This window comes from Rhinoraja longicauda, chromosome 4 (assembly GCF_053455715.1).
Source record: "Rhinoraja longicauda isolate Sanriku21f chromosome 4, sRhiLon1.1, whole genome shotgun sequence".
Taxonomy (NCBI): Eukaryota; Metazoa; Chordata; class Chondrichthyes; order Rajiformes; family Arhynchobatidae; genus Rhinoraja; species Rhinoraja longicauda.
This window is the reverse complement of record NC_135956.1, coordinates 71,975,394-71,990,796: the sequence shown is the minus strand read 5'-3', so window position 1 is coordinate 71,990,796 and position 15,403 is coordinate 71,975,394. Positions and strand designations below refer to the sequence as shown.

Sequence of the window (15,403 nt, the reverse complement as noted above, 5' to 3'; positions counted from 1 at the left end):
GTAGATGCAGGAAAATTTTTCGCAATGTCGGGGGAGTCCAGAACCAGGGGTCTGGACCTATTCCTGCACCTATTTTCTATGTTTCTACATCAATGCTCTTAAAGATCATGGCATTAGACTTTAGAGATACAGGGCAGAAACAGGCCCTTCGGCCCACTGAGTCAACGCTGACCTGCAATCATCCTTGCATGCTTGCACTGTCCTTCACAATCGGGACCGTTTTACTTTTTTTGTTACTGAGACCAATTAACCTTAAACTTTGAAGTGTGGGAGGAAACCGAGGCACACTGAGAAAACCCATGCAGTCACAGAGACACCTACAGGATCAAAGCTGCGCCATTGTCTATATTTTGTATATCAAATGTATATTTTCCCTTTACATTTGACCTCCCCAAATGCAACACCTCACACTTGCTCTGGACATTTTAGACTTGGAGAAAAATCTGCTTGTAGACATTTCTCAATGGTGTGTTTAGTTTAGTTTAGAAATACAGTGTGGAAACAGGCCACCGAGTCCACACACCTGTTAAGCAATCCATTTGTTATACAGCTAGCCTGCCATTGCACACCACTGATGATCTTGCAGAACATACATCAAGGCAACTGTTCCAACAGCAAGCAATTTTTTACCATTTCCACGAACGTGAATCTCCTGGGAATCTCTTCGCCCATTGCCCTTGAAGATACATCTTAAAAATATCTCTTTCAGTTTATCTGTTGGAATGTCTTATGGTTCATTTCATAATGATCACGTGAAGTCCTTGCATTATTTAACTGTGCCGGAGCAGCAATACATTGAAGGATTCTGCCGATCCTCAGACCAAGGTAAAAGAATTATCCTTACAAGTGTGCCAGTCCATTTTCTCCTCTGTTCCCTTCCTCCCTCCTCAAGACATTAAATTGTAAAGTTTTGTCTAATTTGCCTCAAAAACATTGCATTTCTCCATGATGTTCCTTCATCACTTTAACAGCGTGTTTAGTTTAGTTTAGAGATGTGGAATTAATTGCCACAGAAGGCTGTGGAGGCCATGTCAATGGACATTTTTAAGGCGGAGATTGATAGATTCTTGATTAGTATGGGTGTCAGGAGAAGGCAGGAGAATGGGGTTGAGAGGGAAAGATAGATCAGCCACGATTGAATGGCAGTGTAGACTTGATGGGCCGATTGACCTAATTGTGATCCTATAACTTATGAACAGCATGGAAATAGGCCCGATGGCTCACCACATCGACCATCAATCACCCTTTCACAATAATTCTTTGTTACACTACTTTCTTATTAACTCAGTGTCCCAATTAAAGCCGATGGCATAACTGTAAGGATTCATCAACCTAATTAGTTTAGTTTAGAGATACAGCACGGAAACAGGCCCTTTGGCCCACCGACTCCCCACCGACCAATGATCCCTGAGCATTAACACTATCCTACACACACTAGGGACGATTTTACATTTATACCAAACCAATTAACCTACAAATCTTTACGTCTTTGGAGTGTGGGAGGAAACCAAAGATCTTGGAGAAAACTCATGTAGGTCACAGGGAGAACGTACAAATCCGTACAGATAAGCACCCATAGTCAGGATCGCACCCAGTTCTCTGTCGCTGTAAGGCAGTAGCTCTACCACTATGCCACCACCAATCGATAGATTGAAAAATACAGCATTGAATCAAGGCCCATTGATTTCAAGCCGATCACCCCTTCACACGAGTTCCACGTTATCCCATTTTCTCATCCATTTCCTGCACACTAAGAGCAATTTACAGAGCGCCAACTAAACCACAAACCCAATCTTTGGATTGTGGGAGGAAACCCATGCGGTCACAGGGAGAACGTCTCATTGTTTGCAACATCCTTACTTCATAGCTGCAACATAATGTTACACCTTCCTTTCATCTGATGGATCGAATATGAGGTGCTGCCTTAGGTTTCTTTAGCCTCTGGTTTACCGCAATTTATCACAGTTTCTCATGTCATACTTTCTAATGCCCCATTATAGAAAGGATGTGGAGGCTTTGGAGAGGGTTCAGAGCAGGTTTGCTAGAATGATTCATTTATAGGAGCAATGAGGTCCTTCTGTAGTTGTACAGGGCCCTAGTGAGGCCGCACCTGGAGTACTGTGTGCAGTTTTGGTCTCCAAATTTGAGGAAGGATATTCTTGCTGTTGAGGGCGTGCAGCGTAGGTTTACTAGGTTAATTCCCGGAATGGCGGGACTGTCATATGTTGAAAGACTGGAGCGACTAGGTTTGTATACACTGGAATTTAGAAGGATGAGAGGGGATCTTATCGAAACGTACAAGATTATTAAGGGGTTGGACACGTTAGAGGCAGGAAACATGTTCCCAATGTTGGGGGAGTCCAGAACCAGGGGCCACAGTTTAAGAATAAGGGGTAGGCCATTTAGAACAGAGATGAGGGAAAACTTTTTTAGTCAGAGAGTTGTGAATTTGTGGAATTCTCTGCCTCAGAGGGCAGTGGAGGCCAATTCTCTGAATACATTCAAGAGAGAGCTAGATAGAGCTCTTAAGGATAGCGGAGTCAGGGGGTATGGGGAGAAAACAGGAACGGGGTACTGATTGAGAATGATCAGCCATGATCACATTGAATGGCGGTGCTGGCTCGAAGGGCCGAATGGCCTACTCCTGCACCTATTGTCTATTGTCTATTGTCTACTGACTAGAGGGTATCAGCTACAGGGAGAGGTTGGACAGACTTGGATTATTTTCTCTGGAACGCTGGACACTGCAGGGAGACCTAAAATATATAAAATTATGAGAGGCGTAGGCTGGGCAGTCAGAACCCTTTTCTCTGGATCTAAATTTTAAATATCACAGACAAGAGGACATGGCTTTAAAGTAAAGGGGGCAAAGCTCAAAGGAGATGTGTGGAGCAAGTTTTTTTACACAGAGAGTGGAGACACCTGGAAGGTGCTTCCACAGTGGTGGTGGTGGAAGCAGATACAATATTGGCATTTAAGAGGCTTTTTGGATAGGGAATGGAGGGATATGGATTATGTGCAGGCAGATATGAGTTGGTCTAAACATTAGGTAGGCACAGACAACGTGGGCCAAAGGGCCTGTTCCTCTGCTGTACTGTTCAATGTTTTATGTCATTATCCAGCAGGACAGCTCAAACAATAGGATCAGGATTAGCCCACCTGAACCCAGAAGCCTGCCCCTCCTTTCAAAATGATCATGGCTGATTTTAACTCTTCTTCTGTACCAGTGTCCCATTGCCCTCAATTCTCTCTATCCTCAATCCGCCAATCTTTCAGAAATCAATCCACCTCCACCTTACGTTCTTCTGGACTCAGGCAGAAATTTAAAAGACAGAGAAGCAAGATACGGAACTTTGTGTCAAGGAAAGGAATGGGAGACATCTGCACAGAATCACAGTGCAGGCTAAGAGGTCATTTGGTCTACCATGCCTCTGCCAATTCTGTGAAAGTGTCATCCAAATAGGCCCTTTTTCCCCCAAACAAATTCTGCTAAAATTTCTGTTTCCTTTTAACTCTCACCCCCCCCCCCCCCCCCCCCCCGATGTCACTGATGTGGAGGTCACATTCAGAAGCAAAAATGACTTCATCCACAAGAACAGTTCACCACGGTTTTCAAGTGCTCCGAAAGCTTCTCGCCACCATTGCACAAAAGACCGATTAAATTATTTTGCTGGATGCAAGTACCAATTCAATTCCCCTCCCCCGCAGCCACAAAATATGTTCCGAAACCACGAGAAACCACATGGCCAAGGTGCGGGAAAGGATTTCAAAAAATTAAATGTAATCCACTCTTGGGAAACAAAGGAAAAGTGCTCCACAGGAAAATAAAACTTGTCCAGAGTTGCAGCATTAGATTTTGTAAAGAAGATCCAGCTGCGGCTTTTTCACCTGTGCTGCCCCTCAAGTATTGTAGAATACTGCACTGCATCAAAATTGCCTTCCCCTCCGGAAAGCAAGGCATGTATAAACACTGCAGTGAACTTAACATTTATTTTCCCTTTGGTATTGGGAAATGGTAATTTTAGAGCCCTGGGAAATTTGCACTAAATTTCGGAGGAAATGCGGAAAAAAACTATATAGTATTGGGTTTTGCAGGAGCCCCATGCTGGGCGCTGGTCCATTAGCCACATTAAAAATAAAAGCTAGGCTCTCCATGGGTCTGATAAGCACAAATTCTAAACTAAATCCTTACATTTATCTTTTAGCCCGAAAGAAAATGCAAAATAAATCAAATGATACACAGATATTTAAGGTGCAAATGTCAAACAAACTAATAGAGCAAAATTGTAAATTTAATTTTTCCAGTTGCAATATTGGACTTGGTAACGCTTGGAGAATGTGCAGGGAGGAACTGCAGGTGCTGGCTTAAACTGAAGCCGGATGCAAAACGCTGGATTAACTCAGCCGGTCAGGCAGCATCCCTGGAGATAAGGAATAGGTGACGTTTGGGGTGGAGACCCTTCTTCAGACGCTTGGAAAAACTGCCTTGTAAGGTCCACATGTCGAAGTCATTAAAGATTTTGTAAACACAATCTGCTAAAGGAACTCAGTTGTCCGTTAAGAACAGGAGTGAATTAAAATACACCCTACGCACCTGAAGGACATCTCCAAGATCGGCGGTGCTGATGTCCGGATCTTCGGTGGTGTTGAAAGGCACTGGGTTGATTCTAACAAGAGTCAGGGCACGAGGTTCGGCATATCGCCACATCATCATCCCTGGATGCTCATCAGTCTCATTGTAAAACACCACTTCAAAAACATTTGGCAGCTTTTGTGCATCTATAAATAGAGAATTGTAACATAGATATCTTAGAGTCTCAAACAAAATCCTTATCACAAGCTCTTGGTATTGGTTTATCATTGTCGCATGTACCAAATTACAGTGAGGAATGTTTTGCCTGCTATCCTGGCAAATCATACCATACATAAGAACATCAGGTAGTACATAGAGAAATTAAACAGGGAGCAGAATCGTGTTACAGCAGAGACATAAAGAACTTTAGACTTTATTTTAGACTTTAGAGATACAGCGTGGAAACAGGCCATTTGGCCCATCAAGTCCGCGCCGACCAGCGGTCACCCCTTACACTAACACTCTCCGACACACTAGGGAAAGTTTACAATTTATAGAAGCCAATTAATCTACAAACATGGATGTCTTTGGAATGTGGGAGGAAACCGGAGCACCCGGAGAAAACCCACACGGTCACAGGGAGAACCTACAAACTCCGTTGTCAGGATCAAACCCGGGTCTCTGGCATTGTAAGGCAACAACTCTACTGCTGTGCTACTGTGCCACCTTAATGTGTCTTATTTGTCATACTTGTTCTTGCCTCTACCACTACTCCAGGCAGCTGGTTCCATATGTGCCACACCCTCTGTGTGAACAACTTTCTGCTTGCGTTAATTGGTGACTGCAAATCACTCCTAGTGGGAATGGTTGGTGGGAGTATTGATGTGAAGGGGTGGTGGTGGTGGTAATAGGTAAATGGGAGAGAATAGGTTGTGTGGAAATGTGTGAATGTATAGGAGAAATAGGATTGTTCTGAGAGCAAGCAGAGACTTGATGGGCCAATTGCTCTCTACCACAAAGAAATATGGAAAGTTGTAACTGTATACCCCCTTTCACGATGTCAGAACATCCTTAACTTCTATTGTAACCAGTTATTACTCCTTCACTCAAAGGGTGGTGGGTATATGGAACGATTTGTCAGAGGAGATAGTTGAGGCAGATACTATAACAGCACTTAAAAGACACTTGGATCGGTACATGGAAAGGAATGGTTCAGAGGGATGTTGGCCAAACACTGGCAAATGGAACTACCTTAGATGGAGCATCGTGGTCGGCATTTAAGAGTTGGGCTGAAGGGCCTGTTTTCATGCTGTCTGACAAAGTGTATTCACTGTTATGGCAGCCAATTTGTGCACAGTAAATTCTCATGACCAACAATGTGATAACTTCCAGTAATCTATATAACATATTGATTAAAGGGCATTAGTTTGGCACCAAGGATATTTCTAAATTGTGCTGTTATTTTTAATAAGCAGGCAGGGCCTCTGCTTTTTGCCACTCATTCCAATAAATATATGTCCACAGGATGCTTGAGGGTTGCAGATATGCAAAGTGGATCAGAGAAACTCTACTTGTTGAGAAACGGTGGGACAAAGGGGCTGTTTCCATGCTGTATCTCTAAACTAAACTAAGCTCCTTGGTTTTGCTGACGTTGAGAGCAAGATTGCTGTGTCTTATTTTAAGGGGTAGGCCATTTAGAACAAGGGGTAGGCCATTTAGAACGGAGGAGAGGAAAGACTTTTTCACTCAGAGAGTTGAGAAGCTGTGGAACTCTCTGCCTCAGAAGGCAGTGGAGGCCAATTCCCTGGATGCTTTCAAGAGAGAGTTAGACAGAGCTCTTAATGATAGCAGAGTCAAGGGATATGGCGAGAAGCCAGGAACGGGGTACTGATTGTGGATGATCAGACATGATCACGGTGAATGACGGTGCTGGCTCGAAGGGCCGAATGGCCTACTCCTGCACCTATTGTCTATCGGTGTTCTGGCACCATTCAATCAAATTTTCAATCTCTTCCCTGTACTCATTGTCACTTGTCCAACAATAGTGGTATTGTTGGCAGATTTTAAAATGGCATTGGAGCTGTGTCTGGCTACAAAGTCATGGGTATAGAGTAGAGCAGGGGACTTAGCGCACAGCCTTGAGATGTTCCTGTTGGTGGTTATCGAGGAAGAAGTGTTGTTGCCAATTTGTACTAATTGTGGTCTGCCGATGAAGAAGTCAAGGATTGAATTACATATGGATAAGTAGAGATCCAATTCTCTGAGTTTGATGATAAGTTTGGAAAGGATAATGGTGTTGAACATCAAGCTGTGGTCATGAGCAATAGCCTGATGTATGTGGTTTTGTACAAGTTGTCTAGTGCAGAGTGGAGAGCCAGTGAGATCGCATTCCCTTTTGGTCTATTGCGGCAGGAGATGAATTGTAATTCATCCAGGTTCTTACTAAGGCAGGAGTTGATCTGCATGATAGCCAGCCTCACAAAGCACTTAATCACCACAGACATTTGTGCCACCGGTTGACGGTTATTAAGACATGTCACCTCACTTTTCTTGGGGCTGTGGATATTGGGGCATATTACATGCTGTGTATTATGGGTTTCTTTTCAAAGCAGGTAGGAGCCTCAGCCCTTAGTAATTGGAGGTTGGCCAATGTACCCTGGCCCTTGAAAAATAAGGTTGACTTCAGGGCTGCAGGCTGATAACAAAGGGGAAGAAGCTGTTCCTCATTCTGATGGTACGAGCTTTTGAACTTTTGTATCTTCTGCCAGACAGGAGAAGAGGGAAAGACCAGGGTATATGTGGTCCTTGGTTATGTTGGCTGCTCTCCTAAGGCAGCACAAAGTGTAAAAGGAGTTGATGTTTGGAAGGCTGGTTTCTGCAATGGACCAGGCATCCACAACTCTCTGCAATATCTTGTGATCTTGGCCAGCGCCTCTGCCAAACCAATCTGTGATGCAGACACAAAGTGCTTGAGTAACTCAGTGGGTGAGGCAGCATCTCTGGAGAATGTCTTCAGAGATGCTGCCTCACCCACTGAGTTACACCAGCTATTGTGCCTATCTTCGGTATAAACCAGCATCTGCAGTTCCTTCCTACACAATTTGTCATGCATCCCGATCAGATGCTTTCCATATGCATCTGTCGAAATTGGTAAGAGTCATTGGAGAGAAACACAAAGTACTGGAGGAACTCAGTGAGCCAGGCAAAATCTGTGGAGAAAACAGACAAGCGATGTTTCAGGTCAATTCTTCAGATTGCTCAGTCTAAAGAAAAGTCCAGACCTGAAACTTTGCCCGTCCATTTTCTCCACAGATGTTGCCTGACCCGTTAAGTTCTTCCAGTGCTTTGTATTTTGCTTAAGGTTTAAAACATCTGCAGTTCCTTATGTCTGTAAGACATGTCTAATATTGTTAGCCTTCTGAGGAAGTAGAGGCATTGGTGTTTTTGTTTGGCCACAGTGTCTGAGTCACGGGATGAGATTCCCAGAAAGCTGATGCTGGAAACATTTAATCAGCTTCATTCTAAAGGCGGCTGTTGTGAAGATTTGTCTTCTTGGCCATCGTGATATCCTATGCTGTCGTGGACAATGAGTTGAGGCAAATTTCTAAATTATCTTCACATCCCAGCAACGGGTTCTTGCCATAGCACAAAGTTGACACTTGGCTTCAATAAACTTCTAAATAATTAAGTCCATAACAGTTCATTCTTGAGCCAATGGAGTTTGCCACCCCTATCACAATTAACTGTCTGTTTACTTTCAATTTGATTTTAAACAGTCCTCTTTAACGTTATTCTTTGCCAAATTTAGTGTTTTAAATCACGCATGATGTATACTTTGTCATGTTCTTTTGGTCAGGGATTTCGAGACTGATCCATATAATTCACTCTGTGATATATGGGTTTAAAGATATGATGGCTTACTGAAACTGGTTAACAAAATGAACAGCTGAAACAACTTTAGGGGTAACGGGGTTTAAAGAGAAGATGCATTAAACAAAATATTTGCTTATGTGTTACAACTAGGGCAAGATAAAGAGTACCACATTCCAATTATTCCCTTTTCAACAACATTAAAGATTGTATCTATTGAACATCCAAGCATGATGACCAAAAGCAATCATGTTACTTGGACAATCTTCATTTCTCCAATCTATCATTATCCTCACCATAACTTAAAAAACACTCACTTACTCACATTTCCAGTAATTGAATTTTCCAGTTCTGAAGAGGGTCATAGTCATAGAGTTATACAGCATGGAAACAGGCCCTTCGGCCCAACTTTCCCATGCCGACCACTGCCCCGTCTACACTAGTCTCACCTGCCTGCTTTTGGCCCATATCCCTCTTAACCTATCCTATGCATATACCTGTCTAGATGTTCCTTAAAGATTGCAATTGTTCACCCAATCTGTTCCAATCATGAGTTTGTACACCTCTATAAGGTAACTCATCCTCTTGCTCTCCAAGGAATAAAGCTCGAGCCTGCTCAACCGCTCCCTATTACTCAGTCCCTCGAGTCCTGGCAACATCCTGGTAAATCTTCTCTGAACTCTTTCGAGCTTGACAACATCTTTCCTATACAATACAATACAATACAATACAATATATCTTTATTGTCATTGTACAGGGGTACAACGAGATTGGGAATGCGCCTCCCATACGATGCAATAATTAAATTAGCTAGTCAGTCGTTAATTTAAACATCAACCCAACGAAACAAATTGTAACAGTTTTAAGACAGAATAAAGTGCAAGTAGATCTGTGCCGGATCACTGTGCGTTGTGACCATCCGGCTCAGCAGGACCGGGTTCATAGCAGCTATGGCCCTGGGGATTAAGCTGTTCCTGAGTCTGGAGGTGCGGGCGTATAAGGCCTTGTATCGTCTGCCCGATGGAAGGAGTTTGAACAGACTGTTGCAGGGGTGTGAAGAGTCTTTGTGGATGCTGGTGGCTTTTCTGAGGCATCGTGTGTTGAGCAAAACTGAACACAATACTCTAAATCTGGCATAATTGCAACATGACCTCCCAACTTCTGTACTCAATACTGTAACTGATGAAGGTCAATGTGCAGGGTTAATGACTATTTCTCTCTCCATAAACACTGCCTTAGCTAGTGAGTACCCCTAGAATTTCCTGTTCTTTATCTGTGACATTGACTCACATTCATGACAGTGGGGACATTTAAATTCAGTTAAGCTGAGGCTCCACAGCAATGGTGAGCATAAAATATCAGCCTTTTGTTTAAAACAACCAGCTGGTTTGTTTCACCTTGAGCTGCTCCTTCCAGTGGGTGCTCATTGACTTTCTGTTCTTGATAGGTTCTCTTCTGTTCTTGGCTCCCAAGAGTCCAGTTATGGGTCAAGAGCATTTCATTGCCATTTGTACCGAAAACAGAACCCAAAGTCAACGAGTACACTACAATCGTTGCACTTTTGTACTTATCTATGATTGTTTTGTTTTTAGTTTAGAGATGCAGCGCGGAAACAGGCCCTTCGGCGCACCGAGTCCGCGCTGACCAGCAATCACCAGCACTATTCTATACACTAGAGACAATTTACAATCTTTACCGAAGTCAATTAACCTGCAAACTTGCGCGTCTATGGAGTGTAGGAGGAAATCAGTGCACTTGGAGAAACCCCACACAGTCACAGGGAGAACGCACAGACTCCATACAGACAGTGCCCAGGGTCAGGATTGAACCCAAATCTCTGCCGCTGTAAGGCAGCAACTCTACCGTTGCACCACCGTGCCGCTCTGATTGCGCTCTGCAGCACTGGGGTTCCGCAGGGAACATTCTTGTTCACCCTGTACACTGTGGACTTCAGGCACAGCTCTGCAAACTCTTATCTACAGAAGTTCTCTGACGACTCTGCCATCGTTGGCCTCATCACACGCGACGAGGACAGGGCATACAGAGAACTGATCAAGGAGTTTGTGGACTGGTGCCAGCAGAACTGCCTCCGCATCAACGCGGGGAAAACCAGGGAGATGGTGGTAGATTTCCGCAGGCGCAGCCAGGTCCCCCCGACACCGGTAACACCAGGGAATGGACATCGGGAGGGTGGATTCTTATAAGTTCTCTGGAGTGGTCTGCTGGAGCAGCAGCATCTCAGCGGCAGAAGGGAAGAGACTCGACAAGTTGGTCAGGAAGGCCAGCTCTGTCCTGTGTTGCCCCCTCGACTCAGTGCAGGCGGTGGGAGAGAGGAGGATGATGGCAAAGTTAACATCGCTGCTGGACAACGACTCCCACCCCATGCAGGACACTGTCACTGCACTGAGTAGCTCCTTCAGTGACAGACTCCTTCACCCCAAGTGCGTGAAGGAGAGATATAGGAGGTCCTTCCTTCCCGCTGCTGTGAGACTGCACAACCAGCACTGCTCCCAGCAGACGAGTCAACTGTAACAGCTAAGGAATACAATTTATCCTTGTCTTTATTTTTATTTATTTTAATGAATGGTCTCTTGCTATCCACTTTGCTGCTGTAACACTGTAAATTTCCCCGGTGTGGGACGAATAAAGGAATATATTATTATTATCTCCAGTATGATTTTACCGGATTGTGTGCAAAACAAATGAGTTCCACTGTACCTTAGTACATAGGCACATGTGACAATAAAGAATCATCATCATCTTACTTGTAGCAGCATAAACAGTAATAGACAGTAGTAAACACAGTAGTAGCAGTAAACATGGTACTCAAAGATAACAAAATAAACAAAAAATAGATCAATTAATTAAAAACAACATTAGTGCAAAATAAAAGCCTGAGCTATCTCATGCAAGCAAGACTGGACCCACCCACTCTCAGCTGGGTGAGTCTTTCATCGCTTGGGAAGCATATGGTCTGACAAAGAAATCATGCACGGTGTCATTCCTGACTGACTTCTGGATGTCCTCCTCTTTTCCTACCCATCTGGCCTGTAAGTCAGAGGTTTTTGTTGTAACCCTGACGATCTGTTTTTTTTTAATCCCGAGAGATGTGATAATTTTTCCATTCCAAGGATGATTTGAAGTGTGATTAGTTTGATTCTCAGGCTGCTGGTTGTTCTCATTAAACCATTATTTTTTTCTTCTGGTAAAGGAGCCAAAAGTCTCTTATTATGCTGAAAAGCACGGTTGACCTCGTACTGTGGCCAATCTGTTGTTCTGATGCAGGGTCTCAACTATTCCTCTGCCTCTACAGATGCTGCCTGACTCGTTGAGTTTCCCTGGGTGCTCTGGTTTCCTCCCTTATCTCAAAGACGCACGGATTAATTTGCTTCTGTAAATTGCCTCTCGTGTGCCGGGAGTGGATGAGAAAGTGGGATAACACTGGCCCGCTGAGTTCCTCAGCATAAAGATACTTCCAAATCATCAAGATCCACAGTAAGATCCTGAAAATTATGCATCATCTCGTCAGCAACCTGCCTCACAGCAGGTCTGTGCACCAATGATGAAATTCACCTCAAACCTGCCAATGGATAGTGAAAATGAGAGAGTGAGAGAGAGAGCAAGAGAGCGATTTCGAGAGAGAGAAACAAGCAGACAGAGCAGAGAGGGAAAGAGAGAGAGGGATAGACAGAGACAGAAAGAAAGAGTGTGAGGGAGTGACAGAGTGAGAGAGAAAGAAAGCAGGGATAGAGAAGAGATAATGAGAAAGATACAAAGAGCCTGGAAAGGGAAATAGGTAAGATAGATGAGCAACTGAACAAGGTTTCTGGAGAGGAAATCTGATGTTTTTCACTTTGGAAGGATGAAAATCCAAATTATCATTTTAATGGAATGAAACACCTGAATTGTGAGGTGTAAAGGGATATCGGGGTCATTAATTATCGACATGAGGAGCAACTTTAACACTCAGACTATTTTCTACTCCTGAGAACTGTGGGGGCAGTCTTTGAATACACTTAAGATGGAGACAGATAGATATTTGGACTCTAAGGGAGTCAAGGTATGGGAAGAGAGCAGAAAAGTGAAGGTGTGGCCAGAAATGAATTTGCCATGATCTTCTTGAATGGAGCATTAGGGACAAGGGACCAACAGGCTCACTCCTGCTTTTCCCGTTCTAATATTTATTAAGACTGCGTTGCAGGAATGGATATATTTAAACAAGGTCCCTGAAAAAAACAGTTCTTGAACGTCAGGATAAAGATCTTATTGGATTGTTATGCTGGGGTGAATTGGCAGTCTTTGAGTCTTTTACCCATGGGTAGAGGAACCGAGGACCTGAGAACATAGATTTAAGGTGAGAGGGAAAACATTTAATAGGAACCTGAGGAGCACCTTTTTCTCTCAGAAGCTGGTGAGTATATGGAACGAGCTGCCGGAGGAAGTAATTGAGGCAGGTACAATAACAATGTTTAAAAGAGACTTCGACAGGTACATGGATAGTAAAGATTTAGAGAGATATGGACCAAATGCGAGCAAACGAGACTTGCTTAGATGGCGCATGTTAGATTGTAGGACCTGTTTTTAGGCTGTATGATATAATCCCATTCTGTTACTCTGATGCCGAGTTTCTATGCATGCTATTTTATCATTAACTTTCATGTTTAAACTATTTATCAGACAAAAACAATTATTCCTACTAGTTTCACTGTCCTCCTGATTCATTTTACTGTTTGCATGCCTCGTTGTCACCTTTCCCTCATCCAACAATGAACCATTGTACATTTCCTTGATCAACATCTGTTGATCTGTTCTCTGAACTCTTCCATATCTCATTTCCCTCTCTCCTGACTCTCAGTATGAAGAAGGGTCTCGGCCCGAAAAGTCACCCATTCCATCTCTGCAGAGATGCTGCCTGTCCTGCTGAGTTACTCCAACTTTTTGTGTCTCTCTTCTGCGTATACAAGCATCTGCAGTTCCTTCCTACAAAATGATTCCCTAGATTGGCGACAGAAGATAAATAATTCTGTGCCATGCCATTTGCTGCACGGGATACAAATTGTTTGCTTATTAATATTGCAGAGACGTTTATGTTGCAGATGTTCTTATGTGTTATCTGCTAGAGATAATATTTCCTGTGTCCTACAGAATCTTACAGATGTTTGTCCTTTCTATGAAAGAGATTATCTCAGAACTTAATTTATCCACATTGCTGTTCTTTGGCTGAAGAGACCTGCCAGATGTGTCTTAAGGTTCACTTGGATGAAAGAAGCAAACCTCAAGTTTCAGCAAGGCTGTTATTCCAGTGTATAAACAGACCTTGTCCTAGAGCCTGTCATCTATGTCCACACTTGGACATTTTCTTAGAAATAGTCAGTTATCAATGATTAATATTAAATTCTTTGTTTATGGTACGACTCCAAAAGATCTTGGTTAATGATTTGAAATAAAGCTAAAAGCACGATTTCTACGGTTGAAGCGTGCTCCGTTCGATGTTCTCTATTTAATATCAATTTCCACTGAGACACACTGGATATGATACAGAGGCAACACATGCAACCATACGAGCAGACTGCTAGAAATAAACCATTTGCCGCAGGGGCTGGGGGGGTTAATTAAATAAATGTGGAAATCAAGATTCAAGGCTGGCTTTATTTGGCAGGAGCATGATAGGTTACAGAACCAACATTTCCACTGGGTTAAGCTTGGGATACAGTGTTGCCACAATTCTAACTGCCTGGCAAAGCAGTGTCAATGTGCTTGGTTTAATCCAGTCCCCATGAGCATCGGCCAGCAAGGAATCCAATTACCCCCACTCTCCTGTTCTTTCACTGAAGATCTGCAAGTGTGCACCCAATGTGGAAAAATCTACTGATATTTTTGATACACTTGGACAGGTTGGGAGAGTGACTTGGACAGTATTGTGATATATGCTAATGTAATGTATGTTAGTGTTGGGAACGTCTTAATTAAGTCCACGCATGCGCGGCAGTCCATCTTCTTGAAATCGTGTCTCCAAACATGGCGGCAGCGGTGGAGCTTTGAAGGATCGTTTTTACCCGCGATCTGAGGGTCCCGACTAGAACCGTCGACAGCTAACGATTAGCGAGGGTGTCAAGCGCCGAGGGACAATCGTGGAAACAGACTGAGGCGAGTAAAAGCAATTCCAGCCACGGAGAGAAATGGCCACGCTGAGGGAGGGACAGTCGGCCGTTCAGCAGCGCGCTGTGACGAGTGCAAGCGGAGAGGGGACGAGTGGCCAGCAGCAGGTGCAGCGAGCAACCGGTCGCAGCCCACTGGAAGCTGCCAGTCTGCCTCCCGTGAGCGGTATACGGCCACCGATCCCATTAACCGTCAATCGCGGAGTGATTGAGGGTTGGAAAACATGGCGGCAGATGTGGACCAACTACAGCGTGGTCGCACAGCTGGACAGGCTGACTGCAGCCTACCAGACGGCATTGTTCCTCTACAGGACTAGAGATTTATAACAGTTTCGCGTTCGCCATCGACGAGCAGGGCCGGGACATGACCGAGATCATTCAAGCGTTTGAGAACTACACCATAGGCGAAAAGAACAAAACCTATGAGCGGTATCTCTTCAACAAGAGACAGCAAGAAGCAGGAGAGAGCTTTGAATTGTTCCTCGCTAGCCTTCGAACACTAGCGAACTCCTGCAATTTCTGCCAGTGCATGTCGGACAGCTTGCTCCGTGACATTAGCGCTTGGCATTAGCGACTTGCAGACGAGGAAACGGCTGCTGCAAGAGAGGAGGCTCACTGTCGATGGCTGTATTGACACCTGCAAGAGTGCCGAGGCGGCTGAGTCACATCTCCAGGCTTTCACCAACAGTGGGAGTAGCAGGTCTGCTGCTACGGTCCACACAATAAGACAGCCGAGTGACAAGAGGGGCGCTGCTATGCGCCAGGCACGCAAACAGAGCAGTTGGGCAAAGCCAAAGCAGAG

General features: G+C 44.1%; 1 protein-coding gene across 5 annotated transcripts in view; it reads right to left on the bottom strand.

Annotated features, from left to right (window-relative positions):
- The window catches only part of vps13b (vacuolar protein sorting 13 homolog B), a 752,723-nt gene that overhangs the window by 112,548 nt on the left and 624,772 nt on the right, over window positions 1-15,403 (bottom strand). For all 5 annotated transcript variants that reach the window (XR_013547184.1, XM_078398050.1, XM_078398047.1 and 2 more), the window contains exon 39: window positions 4,595-4,779. Coding sequence is in view for 4 of the 5 variants with exons in the window: in XM_078398050.1 (XP_078254176.1) it covers window positions 4,595-4,779 (185 nt within the window). In the remaining variant the exon portion in view is untranslated. The remainder of the gene's footprint in view (window positions 1-4,594; window positions 4,780-15,403) is intronic.